The sequence below is a fragment of the Ornithorhynchus anatinus genome, chromosome 5 (assembly GCF_004115215.2).
Source record: "Ornithorhynchus anatinus isolate Pmale09 chromosome 5, mOrnAna1.pri.v4, whole genome shotgun sequence".
NCBI classification, from domain to species: domain Eukaryota; kingdom Metazoa; phylum Chordata; class Mammalia; order Monotremata; family Ornithorhynchidae; genus Ornithorhynchus; species Ornithorhynchus anatinus.
In genome coordinates this window covers 74876151-74892149 of record NC_041732.1, presented here as the reverse complement: position 1 = coordinate 74892149, position 15999 = coordinate 74876151, and the positions used below count along the sequence as shown (strand labels likewise).

Here is a 15999-nt window from a genome sequence, read left to right as displayed (position 1 = left end):
GTAGGTGAGGTAGGATGGAGAAAGCTAACGGAGTGCCTTAAAGGTGATGGAAAAGACTCTGTTTGATGCAGAGGTGGATAGGCAACTATTGGAGTTTTTTTGTGGAGTGGGGAGTTGTGTTAACTTTTTTTTTTTTAGAAAAATGATCCCGTAGCGGTGTGAAGTATGTCCTGAAGAGGGGAGAGAGACAGAAGGCAGGGAGGTCATGGAGGAGGGGATCCATTTGTCAAGGTGGGAGAGGAACAGTGGGGATGGAGAGGAAGGGCATCTTTCTGTCTTTCCTTTCACACTTTTTTTCTAATAACCCACATCCCTTTGCACGAGTCCTCAGGTGATTGATTCTTAATTATCTGATCGGGGTTTAACTGATCAATAATTAGCCTATCTGGCTAAATTACGGAGAGGTTTTTTAGGAGGCTTGGAGCTAAATGACCCGTAGGCAGCCTTCCCTCGAAGTGCACTGCCCTTGGGATAAGTAGCTGGTTCAACAAAACATTTCTCTCAGAAATACTGAGCTGAGCTAGCCGGCGAGGGAGGTTTTTAGTAGCTAACTGAGCTCCTCCCTTCCTCTATTACCCCGGACTTTCTTAATAAGTGACTTAGCCAAGATCATGGATCTCAGGGACTTCTCTCTTTCAGCCTCCCCCGTCTCGGTGCCACGGGTATTGGGGCAGTTTTAATTAAATACTGCACCACCCCTCTCCACTTCCTATCCTTTCCTTGAGGATGCCTTGGCAAGCAATGGATTGGGAAGGCCTGGGATCTGGATGCTGGTCCCTAGGCAGCATGGGCAGTGGCCTCATTCCAAGCTCTCCCGCCACAGAGGCCACAGAAATAGCAAAAGGGGGACCCAGTTGGGTCTGCAGCAGCTTTGGTGTGAGGTGAGTGGCACTTTTATCCCGCCTTGTATCAACCGCCTCCCGGTCCTCCCGGCCTCCTGTCTCCTCCCACTCCAGTCCTTACTTCACCCTTTTGCCCAGATAGTTTTTCTGAAGAAATTTTCAGTTGATGTCTCCCCACTTCTCGAGAACCTCCGGAGGTGGCCTGTCAGCCTCACCAGACAGAAACGCCTCAGCCTTGGCTTTAATAATAATGTTGGTATTTGTTAAGCGCTATGTGCAGAGCACTGTTCTGAGCGCTGGGATGGATACAGGGTCATCAGGTTGTCCCACGTGGGGCTCACAGTTAATCCCCATTTTACAGATGAGGTAACTGAGGCCCAGAGAAGTGAAGTGACTTGCCCACAGTCACACAGCTGACGAGTGGCAGAGCTGGGAATCGAACCCATGACCTCTGACTCCCAAGCCCAGGCTCTTTCCACTGAGCCACGCTGCTTGCCAGCTTTAAAGCACTGTCAACTCATCCCGTCCCGCCTCACCTTGCTGATTTCCTACTGCAACCCAGCCTGAGAACTTCACTCTAGCATCAACATCACTGTACTTTAATCTTGTCTATCTCAGTCTGTCGTACTTATTGAGTGCTTACTGTGTTCAGAGCACTGCACTAAGGGCTTGGGAGAATATAACAGACAATCCCTACCCACAGTGAGCTTACAGTCTAGAAGAGAGCACCACCAACTCCGTTCCCACATGCTCCCTCTGGCCTAGGGCTCCCTCCCCCTTCATATCTGACAGAACACCACTCTCCTCACTTTCAAAGCTTTATTTAAATCACATCTCCAGGAGGCCTTCTTCAACCGAGCCCTCATTTCCCCTACTCCCTTTCCCTTCTGTATTACCTCTGCACTTGGATCTATACTCTTTAAACACTTTTTTTTCTTTTTAAAAGGTATTTAAGTGCTTACTATGTGTCAGGCACCGTACTAGGCGATGGGGTAAGTATAAGATAATCGGGTTTGACACAGTCCCTGTCCCAAATGGAGCTCGTAGTCCTAATTCCCATTTTGCAGATGAGGTGCCTGCCGGAGTCGGGATTAGAACCCAGATCTTCTGGGTCCCGGGACTGTGCTCTATCCACTAGGCTAAGATGCTTCGTGAGGTGGGTTATCCGTCACACCTTCAGGCCCCCAGCGATTATATACATATCCATAATACATTTTAACGTCAATCCTTCTAGACTAAGCTGCTTGTGGGCAGGGCATGTTTCTACCAACTCTGTTTTGTTGGACTCTCCCAAGTGCTTAGTACAGTGCATTGCACACCATAAGCGCTTAATAAATTTCACTTATTCACGTTGCTTGTAAGTGCTTACTGTGTGCCAGGCACTGTACTAAGCACCGGAGTAGATACAAGCTGATCAGGTAGGACACAGTCCATGTTCCCCAGGGGACTCACAGTCTTCATCCCCATTTTACAGATGAGGAAACTGAGATGCAGAGAAGTTAAGCGACTTGCCCAAGGTCCCAGAGCAGACAAGTGGTGGAGCCGGAGTCAGGACTGACTCCCAGGTCCATACTCTATCCACTAGACCATGCTGATTTTCTAATCAATACCACTTATTGAATGCTCCCAGGGCCCTGCTCTCTTTTGGGTCTCCCCAACTGCCCTTTGCCACTTCCCTTCTCTCCAAGAAAAGCCACGCATGGTCCATTAGTCCTTGGAGTCACGAGGACCTGTGTTCTAAGTCCGGCTCTGTCCCTTAACTGCTGTGTGATCTTGGGCAAATCCCTTCGTTTCTCTGTACATCAGTTACCTCATCCGTAAAATGGGGATGAAAACTGTAAGCCCCTCGAGGGACAGGGACTGTGTCCAACCTATCTTGTATTCACTCCAGCACTTAGTACAGTGTCTGGCACATAGTACGTGCTTAAATTCCATTAAAAAAAAAAAGGCTGTTTTTGCCAATACACTAATGTCTGCTGACAGTTCAACAGCTGAGGCACCACACCAAATATGTTCACTTTCAGAAATAAGACAATTCTTAGTGAGTTTTCATGTCAGAGAATTAGACTTACGTTTATGCACATGAAGATAGTTGTCACAAAGGACAAAACCAGTTCTTTAGACAACGAAGCTTTATTTAGGGAATATAAAATTTGTCCAATTTTGCAAAGAATATTGTTAACTGGTTCAACTATCACCTAGGTGATTCTAGAATAGTAGCATTGGGGTATTAACCTAAAATTGTACATCTTCCCAAACCGTCATGAGATTAGTGTTCACGTCACACTTCCAAAATAAAGGTCGAGCAGTTGATCCACCAACCAAAAGCAAACAAACCAGCCCCAACCAAATGAGGGGGAAAAAAAAAAGGATTTCAGAGCATACAGCCTAAGGCATAGTCACATTATTTAGAAGGTGGTTTTGAAAGGAAACTCAATGCATAGAGAAATTTTCCTGAGCTAAAGCAAAAGCTTTGTTCAAAAAACCCCACTGTTGTCACAATTAGCTTCCAGAGCCTTTTTTTGAAACAATATTTTGGCCACGAATTACTCTTGAATTGGCTATGCTACAGTCAAAATACCACATAGACTTTTGAATAAAGTTCCCCGCTGAGACCTCCAATGGAGGCGAGCTTTATAAAAGAAAACTGTTTCAGTCGGTTGGTAGCCCACAGGGGGATTTTCCTTGGGCAGCAGAGTAACTGCGATACTTGGAAAAGTGTCCCCTGTAATGATTAAATACCTAGAAACATTAATTTTCCTCAATTATTGTTGCTTTGTGCTAAAGTAGTTTAGAAAGGGACTAAAATATCCAAGTCTCAGATGCCTGAGAACGAGTCTTTGTCTCCGGTGCGTCACGGCTACTTAATGCGTAAGGTTACTTAATGGGCCGGACAACCTAAATTTGACCTTGGGCTTCCTAACAGCAGAAATGCAACCCTCTGGAAGAGAAAGACCCAGAGTCTATTAAAAATGCAAATAGTTTTAAAAAGGACTTCACTTGCCCATTACAAAGGCATTTCCTTTCAGAACCGAAAAGGTAAACACAGTCATCATAACCAGAAGAACTAAATTACAAAGCAAATTAGAGACAGATGGAAGTGTAACCAGTTACCTGTTGGGGGAAAACTGATTGATAAAGCAAACACCCTAGACTGGGGATGGAAGACAAGTTTTTAAAAATTACATAAAAATGTAGATATAAAGTACCATGTTATTCTTATGGCCTTTGCCCGCTGCTTGCTAAGACTGATCCAGTCATAAATGACCAAAAATAAACTCTCGCTACAAAGGGCAGTAACGAGTTTCACAGAACTACAGTCGACGTGGTTGTAAATGAAAAATAACTCCTATCTTTTGTCTACATCGCAACACCAAAACGAACGTGACAACCACCCAAGAGTATGAGAGATCTTCAATACTTCACCACAAATCAAGATGCAGTAAGCTCTGCCATAACACTCCTTTCACCGTGCTCTGTAGATAGAGACCATCACTGGGGGATCAGGGAATGTTCTTCCCATGACCCACATCTCTCTGGATACAACAATCTGTGGTGTTGGAGAAGTCACATCCACCTTTGTGCTGTTGGTCAGCCTGTATGTGTACCGTAAAGTGAGTTTCCCTTAGTGCAGGGTTCGTCGGGAAAGCTAGCCCCCATATCCCATGAGAACTGACTTTCATTTTTTCCATGTTGGGTTTAGGAAAGTGTTGTATTGTATCCCCAGAGCTAGATTCTTTAGGTTTGTCAGGAAACTACTGTGAAGATTAAGTTGTCATAGAAACATCTGAATGTGAATGGCTTCGGGGATAATTTTTCATGTTCGACCTTTAACTGAACATAAACAAGATGGAGACTTGATTTTGTTACTTTAGATGTGTATTTGTATCTTCCCCTCTGCGTTTATAATACATCACTGTAGTCATCGTCGTCATCGTCTTCCTTAGCCCGGAAGTGCATTTTTCTAAATTCTCGCCTGCTCATCAAAGTGTAAGGCGCAGAAACTGGTGGAAGGTCCTTAAAAAATAATAATAGTGACAGCTGCTAAGTATTGTTACTTTCAAATACCGGGGAAAAAAATATTGTTTTAGTTTTGCAAAATGGAACTCTTACGATGAGTAAATTAACAAAACTAGGTCTTCCTTATTAGCCTCTGTAAAGGAATGATAATAATAATAATAATTTTGGTGTTTGTTAAAGGATTACTATGTCCCAAGCAGTATCTTAAGCTCTGGGGTAGATACAATTGAAGTCGAAAAGGAGAACAGGTATTGCATCCCCATTTTACAGATAAGGTGACAGGCGCAGAGAAGTTAGAGAAGCAGCGTGACTCAGTGGAAAGAGCCTGGGCTTGGGAGTCAGAGGTCATGGGTTCAAATTCCGGCTCTGCCACTTGTCAAGTGTGTGACTGTGGGCAAATCACTTCACTTCTCTGGGCCTCAGTTACCTCATCTGTAAAATGGGGATTAAGACTGTGAGCTTCACGTGGGACAACCTGATTATCCTGTATCTACCCCAGCACTTAGAACAGTGCTCTGCACATAGTAAGCACTTAACAAATATTATTATTATTATGTGACTTGCCCAAGGTGACACAGCAGAACCAGGATTAGACCCTAAATCCACTGACTACCAGGACCGGGCTCTTTCACATAAATTTTGCTGCTTCCCCAAGATCTCACAGGCAGGCTTGGGAGGGTCAGAGAAGTTGTCTACCGACACTTCTCCATCCCACAGAGTGACTTGAGCTAGAATGGGGTCTTTTAAACCTTGAATTTCCTTAGCCCTTTTTTCAAGGTGCTCTCCATGATTTCTCATTTTATCCTCACAGTTGCTCAGTGGGGAGAAGAGCAGATTTTCCTATTCTACCTTTTCCAGAGGGGGAAGCTTAGGCCCAGAGAGGGCCAGGTGACATGCCCATTGCCCCGTGTTTGGGGAAACTGGGATGAGTCAGCCAGAGGAAAACGTAACAGGGCGATGAAAAAATCAGTAAGGAAACATTTGAGATAGGGAACAGCTGGATTTTAAAGTTAGTCACCTCTGGAGACCTTTTGGATTAATTACATTTCAGGGAGCTCAGCGAACATTCATGAGGAAGAGAGGGAGGGGGTGAATCCGACTGCCGCTCGGACATACCTGCATGAGTTCGACATTTCCAAAAAATTGACCCACAGGCACGGGCTGGTTACTGTCTTCGTCCAAAAAGATGCTGCTGTCCATTCGGAGACCCACCGCCTCCAGCCCTGACTCCCCCAGCGACCCGGGACTGCCATCGCCCTCCTCGCCAGGGCCGGGGGGGCCGCCATCGCTTTCTTCTTTGGCTAAGAGACAGTTAGCTTCGGGGTGGCTAGAAGAGAGGCCGGCCTCATCCCGCCGGACTGGCACGTCCGTCGTCGGGCCAACTCCGGATGTGTCCGGGAGCACCGCCCCACCAGTCAGCTCCCCAGAACGTTCATCTTCCTCGGGGGGTTCAGCCGGCGATTTGGGCAAAGCGGCGTTTTTGGTTTTCAGTTCTTGTAATTCTGATTTCAGTAGATGTTTTTTCCCACGTTTTAGCGTTTTGGGAAGATGTCTGTTGGCTGCTTTGCGGGTTGAAGCCTGTCCAGGAAGGAGAAGAATCCCAGTCGAGACCCGAAAGGTCGCAGGGGATGAAATTTTAGGAGAACAAACTATTTTCTAGAGTAGAATAATGCTCCGAGAGAAGAAAGGTCGCAATCTGGTGGTGCTTAACAGTTACACCCACCAGGAAGAGAGGCTTAAAAATGGGGTAAAAGAAAGACTAGAAAAAAAAACCACTTGGGAATCCCATTCCCACTTGGTCCTATTTATTACTCCCAACTAGGAGCGAAGTGGCAGAACAAAAATGCATCAGAGATTCCGGTGGATTTTGGGAGGAACCCGGTTTGTACAGACTGTCCGAGAAGTGGAATGTGACAGGCACCTTCGGGGATGGAAACCGAGGTGCTGTGCCGCCCAACTCAGACAGATCAATAAGAAGTTCCAGCTGGAGAAGGGGCCTCTTCAGCATCATTAAATTTCCCTTTCAAACAACTGCTATCCCATTGTATAGAGAAACGGCAACATTTCTATTAAAACAGCCCTCCTCGGAGAAGTTTCTATTAAAATGGAGCTAGAGAAAATGAGCTCTTTGAACTCTTCAGAGATTGTGGGCATCTCTTACCAGGCACAATGTCTTTGTGGGCTTGCAGAGTTGGGCTTCTTTAGCTGTGGAAGATCGGGTTGCGGGGTAGTTTCTGCTTTTTTGGAGGGCAGAAGGTGGCACCCCATCTTCAAGCTAAAAAGGGAGATGCTTCGGTTAGAGAAATGACAGGGAAAGAAGAGCCAACTGGGCGAAAAAGGGAAGCCAGGCCAAGGAACTTACCCAAAATGAAAGAAAAATAACAAAGACCATTAGAGAGGGAACTCTCTCATTACCAAATTAAGCGGGGCACACAGCTTGAAAGTTACATGTAGGTGAGCTTGTTGGCTTGAAAAGTAGCTCAAATAAAAGGTATTTGCCTGAGGTCAAGCAACCCTCTTTACCAAGAATATTCCTGGTGCATTTGGGAGCTTAGAATCATTTTGGAGTCATCCACATATGCCTACGTGGCATCCAGATATATAAAAAGGTGATTGAAAAATATCTATTCCAAACACATAAAATTTGCCCACCCGATATTGCATTTCTCCTCGAACAATTATAGAAGCAAAAACCTATTAATATACAGGAACACGGAAAAACCAAGAGGTGGTCATTATTCTATCTTCCAAAAGATCCATAGAAGAATGTAATAAGATCCAGGGAGAAGTACTGTTATTGCTTTATAGGAGACAGCTGTCACCTTCAAGGGCCTCCTTTTAAGAAAGGGATCACTACAGATTTCATTCTTCAGATACCAAGAGGCTTTCCTAGGGAAAAAACAAGATCACCCCGCTTTCAAACCACGGGAAGCCGAGTTTAACACACACGTTGAAAGAAAAGGTCTCAAAAGATGCAGATCGAAGGTATTTCTAAGACCAGCTCTAAACAGAAATCAAAAATCTGGCTAAATAGTGTTGGCATTTGTTAAGCGCTTACTATGTGCCAAGCACTGTTCTAAGTGCTAGGATAGATACAAGGTAATCAGGTTGTCCCACCTGGGGCTCACAGACCTCATCCCCATTTTACAGATGAGGGAACTGAGGCCTAGAGAAGTGAAGTGACTTGCCCAAGGTCACACAGCTGATAAGTGGCGGAGCCAGGAGTAGAACCCATGACCTCTGACTCCTAAGCCTGGGCTCTTTCCACTGAACCACGCTGCTTCTCTAAATGAGCGCAGAAGAGAGGAGGAAACCTAAAACTTGGAATAAACACTGAAATGAGGGAGGACATTAATAGGAGACAATGAGACCCATCTGGAGACTTTAAAAAGTCTCAAGTTTCATCCCACTGAAACGAGAAACATTTAGGAAGTCTAGAGCACATACCGGGCATCCAGGTTATCCAAAACCCAGGGGGGGCCAGTCGCAGCAAGAAGACACAAAAGGAGAGAGAGCACTCAGAAACACGGGCAGGCAAGGTAAAGTGACAGCAAACATGCAAACCGGGTTCAGGGTCTTTTCGGCTAGCCGATGCAAAAGAACAGGACACGCTCCTGCAGCTGGGCCTGGGCTTGGAACCTTGAAATTATGACAAGATTCCAGATGTTCCGAGGAACCCACCTGAAATGCCTTTTCGGGGCAGTCAGTGGCCCAGCAGCCTAACAGCCTGTCTAAAAGTGGCATCAGGATGCTTGAATGAAGGGGTGATGATTGTCCCCCTTAGTTCACCTCTAAATAGGAGGGATGCCATCTGACGCCTCCCCAACTTTTCCCCCTCCACCATGACGTTTCCCTCTTGCATCTTATTATGTGCTGCTTACCCATGAATGTATCCAAAGCCCCCTTAAACCTCTGAGAAGTTCAAGGAATGGATCCAAGCCCGTCAGTCAGCCAGTGGTATACAAGTGGTTACAGTGTGCAGAGCACTGTAATAAGCTCTTGGGAGACTACAAAGTAACAGTCGGCAGACTATATCATTTAAAAAACTGAATAAGAGGACCAGAAAACAGGTTTATATCAATGAAGTGAAAACCTTCAATACATATTCACAGCTCAGCTGTCCCCCATTCATTCAATAGTATTTATTGAGTGCTTGCTATGTGCAGAGGACTGTACTTGGGGCTTGGAATGTATAATTCGGCAACAGATAGAGACAGTCCCTGCCCAATAACGGGCTCACAGTCTAAAAGGGGGAGACAGACAGCAAAACAGAACAAAACAAAACATCATCAAGATAAATAGAATCATAGAGATATACATGTTGTTAAAATAAATAGGGTAATAATATGTACAAATATGCACAGTGCTGAGGGAAGGGGGGAGAGCAGAGGGTGGGAGGGGGGAATAAGGAGGGGAGGAAGAGCAGAGGGAAGGGGGGCGCTCAGTCTGGTAAGGCCTCCTGGAGGAGGTGAGCTCTCAGTAGGGCTTTGAAGAGGGGCAGAGAGTTATTTTGGCGGAGGTGAGGAGGGAGGGCATTCCAGGATAGTGGTAGGGCGTGGGCCAGGGGTCGACGGGAGGATAGGCGAGAACGGGGGACCGTGAGGAGGTGAGCGGCAGAGGAGTGGAGTGTATGGTGTGAACAGTAGAAAGAGAGAAGGGAGGTGAGGTAGGAGGGGGCAAGGTGATGGAGAGCCTTGAAGCCAAGAGTGAGAAGTTTTTGTTTCATGTGAAGGTTGATAGGCAACCACTGGAGGAGGGGAGTGACATGCCCAGAGCGTTTCTGCAGAAAGATGATCCGGGCAACAGAATGAAGAATAGACTGGAGTGGGAAGAGACGGGGGAAGGGAGATCAGAGAGGAGGCTGATACTATAATCCAGCCGGGATATCACGAGAGCTTGTACCAGCACGGTAGCCGTTTGGATGGAGAGGAAAGGGCGGGTCTCGGCGATATTGTGAAGGTGAGACCGGCAGGCGTTGGTGACGGATTGGATGTGTGGGGTGAATGAGAGACCTGAGTCAAAGATGGCACCGAGGTTGCGGGCCTGTGAGATGGGAAGGATGGTCGTACCGTCCACAGTGACAGGGAAGTCAAGGAGAAGACAGGGTTTGGGAGGGAAGATAAGAGCTCAGTTTTAGACATGTTAAGTTTTAGGTGGCGGGCAGACACCCAGGTGGAGGCATCCTGGAGGCAGGAGGAGATACGAGCCTGGAGGGAGGGGGAGAGAAAAGGGGAGGAGATTAGATTTGTGTGTCATCTGCATACAGATGATAGTTGAAGCCGTGGGAGTTCACCGAGGGAGTATAGATGGAGAACAGAAGAGGGCCAAGGACTGACCCTTGAAGAACTCCAACAGGTAGAGGATGGGAGGGGGAGGAGGAGTCCGCGAAGGAGACCGAGAATGAACGGCCAGAGAGATAAGAGGAGAAGCAGGAGAGGACGGAGTCCGTGAAGCCAAGGTGAGATAAGGTGTGGAGGAGAAGGGGATGATCGACAGTGTCAGAGACAGCTGACAAGTCGAGGAGGATTAGGATAGAGTAGGAGCCATTGGATTTGGCAAGAAGGTCACGGGTGACCTTAGAGAGAGCAGTCTCGGTGGAGTAGAGGGGACGGAAGCCAGATCGGAGGGGGTCCAGGAGAGAGTTGGAGTTGAGGAATTCAAGGCAGCGAGTGGAGACGACTCATTCTAGGAGTTTGGAAAGGAAGGGTAGGAGGGAGGTAGGACGATGACTGGAAGGGGAAGTGGGGCCGAGAGTTTTTTTAGGATGGGGGAGACATGGGCATGTTTGAAGGCAGAGGGGAAGGAGCCATTGGAGAGTGAGTAGTTAAAGATAGAAGTTAAAGAAGGGAGGAGGGCAGGGGCGATGGTTTTTATAAGGTGAGTGGGAATGGGGCCCGAGGCACAGGTGGAGGGGGTGGCACTTGTGAGGAGGGAGGAGACCTCCGCTGAGGATAATGCAGGGAAGGATGGGCAAGTAGGGGAGAGGGTTGGGAGCTGAGGGGCACACAGTAAGCGCTCAATAAATACGATTGAATGAATTTTTTAAAAGTTTAGTTTTCAAGAAATCCAAATCAGGTCTGTCACTATGTAGGCTTCCTTCTCTGTTGAAGAGCTACATCTCAGGGCTAGCATGACAGACCCCCCCGACCTCACAGCTTCCCGTACGTGGTGTAGGTTTGGGGACAAAAGAGGAAAAAACACTCCGGAAGAAAGCCCACCCACCCTGTTGGCTCTTTCCTGGTTGGAAAGTTAACGGCTAACTGATCTGGATTCTAAGACCTCTGTGGTCAGGAAATCATACTTATGAAGCACTTACTGGGTGCAAACCACTGTATTAAGCACTTAAGAGAGTACAATATAACAGAGTTGGTAGACACACTCCCTGCCCACAACAGGCTTAAAGACTAGAAACTCAGGTGTTTATCAGTTTTCTGACAATTCTTTATTCATTTTTGTAATTTATTTATATTAATGTCTCTCTCCCCCTTCAGATCGTAAGCACCTCGAGGGCAGAGAGTGTCCGTTTTATGATATTCCAGAAAGTATCTGTTGTATGATACTCTCCCAAGCGCTCAGTACAGTGCTCTGCACACAGTAAGTGTTCAGTAAGTACCACTGATTGATCTGTGATGGCTACCTAACATTTTACTCTGTGGTGATAAAATCCGATCTGGAGTTCAGTAAGGCTCTTAGGCCATTTTTCCAAATGGCGCTTTAGGCAGAGTGCCCTTCCCCTCCAAATGCCGGGGTCCACAACTGGGTTTCCATCACCCGTCCACGACACCCGAATGGAAGGAAACCTCCGGCATTTTCACAAATGAAACGGTTCCTATCTACGGTAGAAATAACCCTGGTCGCCTACAGGAATAATCTCCCCTCTCCTCCCAATTCAGTTTATTATAAATCCAGACCGTAAGCCCGTTGTGAGCAGGGAATGTGTCTATTACTGTGCCTGTCTATTGTTGTATTGTACTCTCCCAAGCATTTAGTACAGTACCTTGCACACACGAAGCACTCAATAATATTAATTATAATAATGTTGGGTACTTGTTAAATGCTTACTATGTGTCAAGTACTGTACTAAGCACTGGGTTGGATACAAATTCATTCATTTTCATTCAATAGTATTTATCGAGCGCTTACTATGTGCAGAGCACTGTACTAAGCGCTTGGAATGTACAATTCGGCAACAAATGGGGATAGACACAGTCCCTGTCCCACGTGGCGCTCACAGTCTCAATCTCCATTTTACGGATGAGGTAACTGGGCCCAGAGATTCATTCAATCATATTTATTGAGCCTTTACTGTGTGCAGAGCACTGTACTAAGTCACATAACTTCTCTGTGCCTCAGTTACCTCATCTGTAAAATGGGGATTAAGACTGTGAGCCCCTCTTGGGACAACCTGATTAGCCTGTATCTACCCCAGCGCTTAGTACAGTGCTCTGCACATAGTAAACGCTTAACAAATACCAACATTATTATTATTATTACTAAGCGCTTGGAAAGTACAATAAAGCGAGACAATCCCTGCCCACAACGGGCTGACAGTCTAGAGGGGTGAAGTGATTTGCCCGAGGTCACCCGGCAGACAAGTGCCGGAGTCGATATTAGTATCCATGACCTTCTGACTCCCAGGCCCGGGCCCTATCCACTACGCCACGCTGCTGCTATATTGTACTCTCCGATGCGTTTAGTACAGTGCTCTGCACACAGTAAGCGCTCAATAAATACGACTGACTAAATCAGTCAAGGGGAAGGGAGGGAAAAGAATCCAAAGGAAGAAGGCCCAACGTGATAAGGTGTGTTTGGTGGACAGTGAGAGTTGGGGGTGAGAGGGAAGAGTGTTGGGGGGAGAGGGGGTGTTAAAAAGATGAAACAAACCTGAGGCAAGAGAGGAAAGGGGAGAGAGCTAGAAGAGAAACATGCACTGTGAGGTTAGGGAAGGAAGGTGTGGAATGAAATAATCATAATAATTAATAATAAGGATGGTATTTGTTAAGTGCTATGTGCCAAGCACCATTTTAAGTGCTGGGGTAGACACAAGCTAATGAGGTTGTCCCACTTGGGGCTCCCAGTCTTAATCCCCATTTGACAGATGAGGTAAACTGAGGCCCAGAGAAGTGAAGTGACTTGCCCAAGGCCACACAGCAGACAAGGGGCAGAACCGGGATTAGAACCCATGACCTCTGACTCCCAAGCCTGGGGTCTTTCCATTAAGCCACAGGGGTGCGGGGCGGCGAAAGCGGGTGGGCAGGATTAAGAGGGAAGTGAGTGGAGCCAGCGGAGAGACTCACTCCCCCCTTTCAAAGCCCTACTGAGAGCTCACCTCCTCCAGGAGGCCTTCCCAGACTGAGCTGCCCCTTTTCCCTCTGCTCCCTCTCCCCTCCCCACCGCACTCACTCGCTCCCTCTGCTCTACCCCTGGCTCCCTGCCCCATGGCACTTGTGTGTATAATAATGACGATGGTATTTGTTAAGCGCTTACTACGTATCAAGCACTGTTTTAAGCGCTGAGGGCGATACAACTGTAATAATAATGGTATTTAAGCATTTACTATGTGCCAAGCACCGTTCTAAGCGCTGAGGGCAACAGAACAGTAATAATAATAACGATGGTATTTGTTAAGCGCTTACTAGGTGCCAGGCACTGTTCTAAGCGCTGGAGGAGATACAGGGCCATCAGGTTGTCCCTTGTGGGGCTCCCAGTCTTAATCCCCAATTTACAGATGAGGGAACTGAGGCCCAGAGAAGCGAAGTGACTTACCAACAGTCACAAAGCTGACAAGTGGCAGAGCTGGGATTAGAGCCCATGATCTCTGACTCCCAAGCCTGGGCTCTTTCCACTCAGCCACGCTGCTGCTCTTGTGCTTTCCAAGCGCTTAGTACAGTGCTCTGACACAGTAAGCACTCCAAGAAAGACGGTTGAATGAATGACTCCCTCCTGAGGAGACAATGGCCACCTCCCTCCCCCACAAACCCACACCCACATAGAGAGAGAGAAGCAGCATCCCAGGGCTTGGGGGTCAGAGGTCATGGGTTCTAACCCTGCTCTGCCACTTATCTGCTGTGTGGCTTTGGGCAGTCACAACTTCTCTGGGCCTCAGTTTACCTCATCTGTCAAATGGGGATTAAGACTGTGAGCCCCAAGTGGGGCAACCTCATTAGCTTGTGTCTACCCCAGCACTTAAAATGGTGCTTGGCATATGGTAAACGCTTAACAAGAGCTTATATATATATATATATATATATATATATATATATATATATACACACATGTAACACACACCCACAGGTGTGGAGCCAGGACTGGCCCAAAAGGCTTCTCTCCCCTCGGGCCGTTCCTGCCTTGCCCTGCCCTGCCCTTGATCCTACCTTGACCTGGCCTTGGTCTTGGGCCTGGCCTTGGGCCTGCCCCGCCTTGCCCAGGCCTTGCCCTTACCCTGCCTTGACCTTGACCTTGACCTGCCTTGGCTTTGGCCTGGTCTTGCCCTGCCTGGCCCTTGGCCTGCCCCTGCCCTGCCCTTGCCTTGACCCTACCTTGGCCTGGCCTTGGTCTTGCCCTTGCCCTGCTCCGCCTTGCCCAGGCCTTGGCCTGGCCTTGGTCTTGCCCTGCCTTGGCCTTGCCCAGGCCTTGGTCTTGCCCTGCCTTGGCCTTGCCCCGCCTTGGTCTTGCCCTGCCTTGCCCAGCTTGGCCTAGGTCTTGCCCTGCCTTGCCTTGCCTTGGCCTGCCCAGGCCTTGGCCTGCCCCCTGCCTTGCCCTGGCCGGGCCGTCCCACCTTCCCGCCCGCCCGCCCGATCCCTGGGCGTCGACGCCATGGCTCCCTCCGGGCCCTCACCTTCCGCCTACTCATGAGGTAAAGAGCTGAGGCCCAGGCCCAGCTTCAGCCCCAGCCTGCCTTCGGCCCGCTCGCTGCAACCGGCCTCCGACGCTCGGCTCCGCTCGGCTCCCGCTCGGCTCCCGCTCGGCTCCGCTCGGCTCCCGCTCGGCTCCCACTCGGCTCCCGCTCGGCTCTGCTCGGCTCCCGCTCGGCTCCGCTCGGCTTCCGCTCGGCTCTCTCTCTCTCCTCCTTCTCCTCCACCCCCGTAACCACGGCAACCCGCCACCGCTCGCCCATTTTGACGCCAGCGCCAAGCTCCGCCTATCAGAGGGCGGTGTCCCCGCCACGTGACCCGACCCGAGCGTCTTTTAACCGGCCGTACAAGGCAGCCGTGTATGCGCATGCGCGGATTGCGCCGGCTTTGACGCCTCCTTGGGCGCCATATATGAAAAAGTCAAAGTAATACTACCACTACTAATGTTGGTATTTCTTAAGCGCTTATTATGTGCAGAGCGCTGTTCTAAGCGCTGGGGTAGATACAGGATAATCAGGTTGTCCCCATTTAACAGATGAGGTCACTGAGGCCCAGAGAAAGTGAAGTGACTTGCCCACAGTCACACAGCTGACAAATGGCAGAGGCGGGATTCGAACCCTTGACCTCTGACTCCCAAACCCGGTCTCTTTCCACTGAGCCACGCTGCTACTACTAATAATGTTGGTATTTGTTAAGCCCTTACTATGTGCCAAGCACTGTTCTAAGCGCTGGGGTAGATGCAAGGTCATCAGGTTGTCCCACACGGGGCTCACGGTCTTCATTCCCATTTTACAGATGAGGGAACTGAGGCCCTGAGAAGTGAAATGAATTGCCCAAGGTCACAGAGCTGACAAGCGGTGGAGCTGGGATTAGAATAAAATAAATAAATGTTGGTATTTGTTAAGCGCTTACTATGTCCCAAGCACTGTTCTAAGCGCTGAGGTAGACACAGGGGAATCAGGTTGTCCCACTTGGGGCTCACAGTTAATCCCCATTTGACAGATGGGGTAACTGAGGCACCAAGAAGTTAAGTGACTTGCCCAAATTCACACAGCTGATAAGTGGCCGAGCCGGGATTCGAACCCATAACCTCTGACTCCAAAGCCCGTGCTCTTTCCACTGAGCCACGCTGCTTCGACCTCTGACTCCCAAACCCAGGCTCTTCCCACTAAGCCACGCTGCTTATAATGGTATTTCTTAAGCACCCACTGGGTGATTCATTCATTCGGTAGTATTTATTGAGCGCTTACTATGTGCAGAGCACTATACTATATGTGATGATG

At 48.2% G+C, this 15999-nt stretch overlaps 1 protein-coding gene across 1 annotated transcript; it reads right to left on the bottom strand.

Moving 5' to 3' along the window:
- Nucleotides 1-2956: 2956 nt before the first annotated feature.
- On the bottom strand, nt 2957-14828 carry C5H1orf174 (chromosome 5 C1orf174 homolog). The gene is made up of 4 exons (XM_029066076.2): nt 14701-14828; nt 7024-7137; nt 5979-6440; nt 2957-4859 (listed from the first exon to the last, which is right to left on the bottom strand). Exons 1-4 carry the CDS (start codon nt 14713-14715, stop codon nt 4746-4748), a joined length of 705 nt encoding a protein of 234 aa, XP_028921909.1. The 5' UTR covers nt 14716-14828; the 3' UTR covers nt 2957-4745.
- Nucleotides 14829-15999: the final 1171 nt, after the last annotated feature.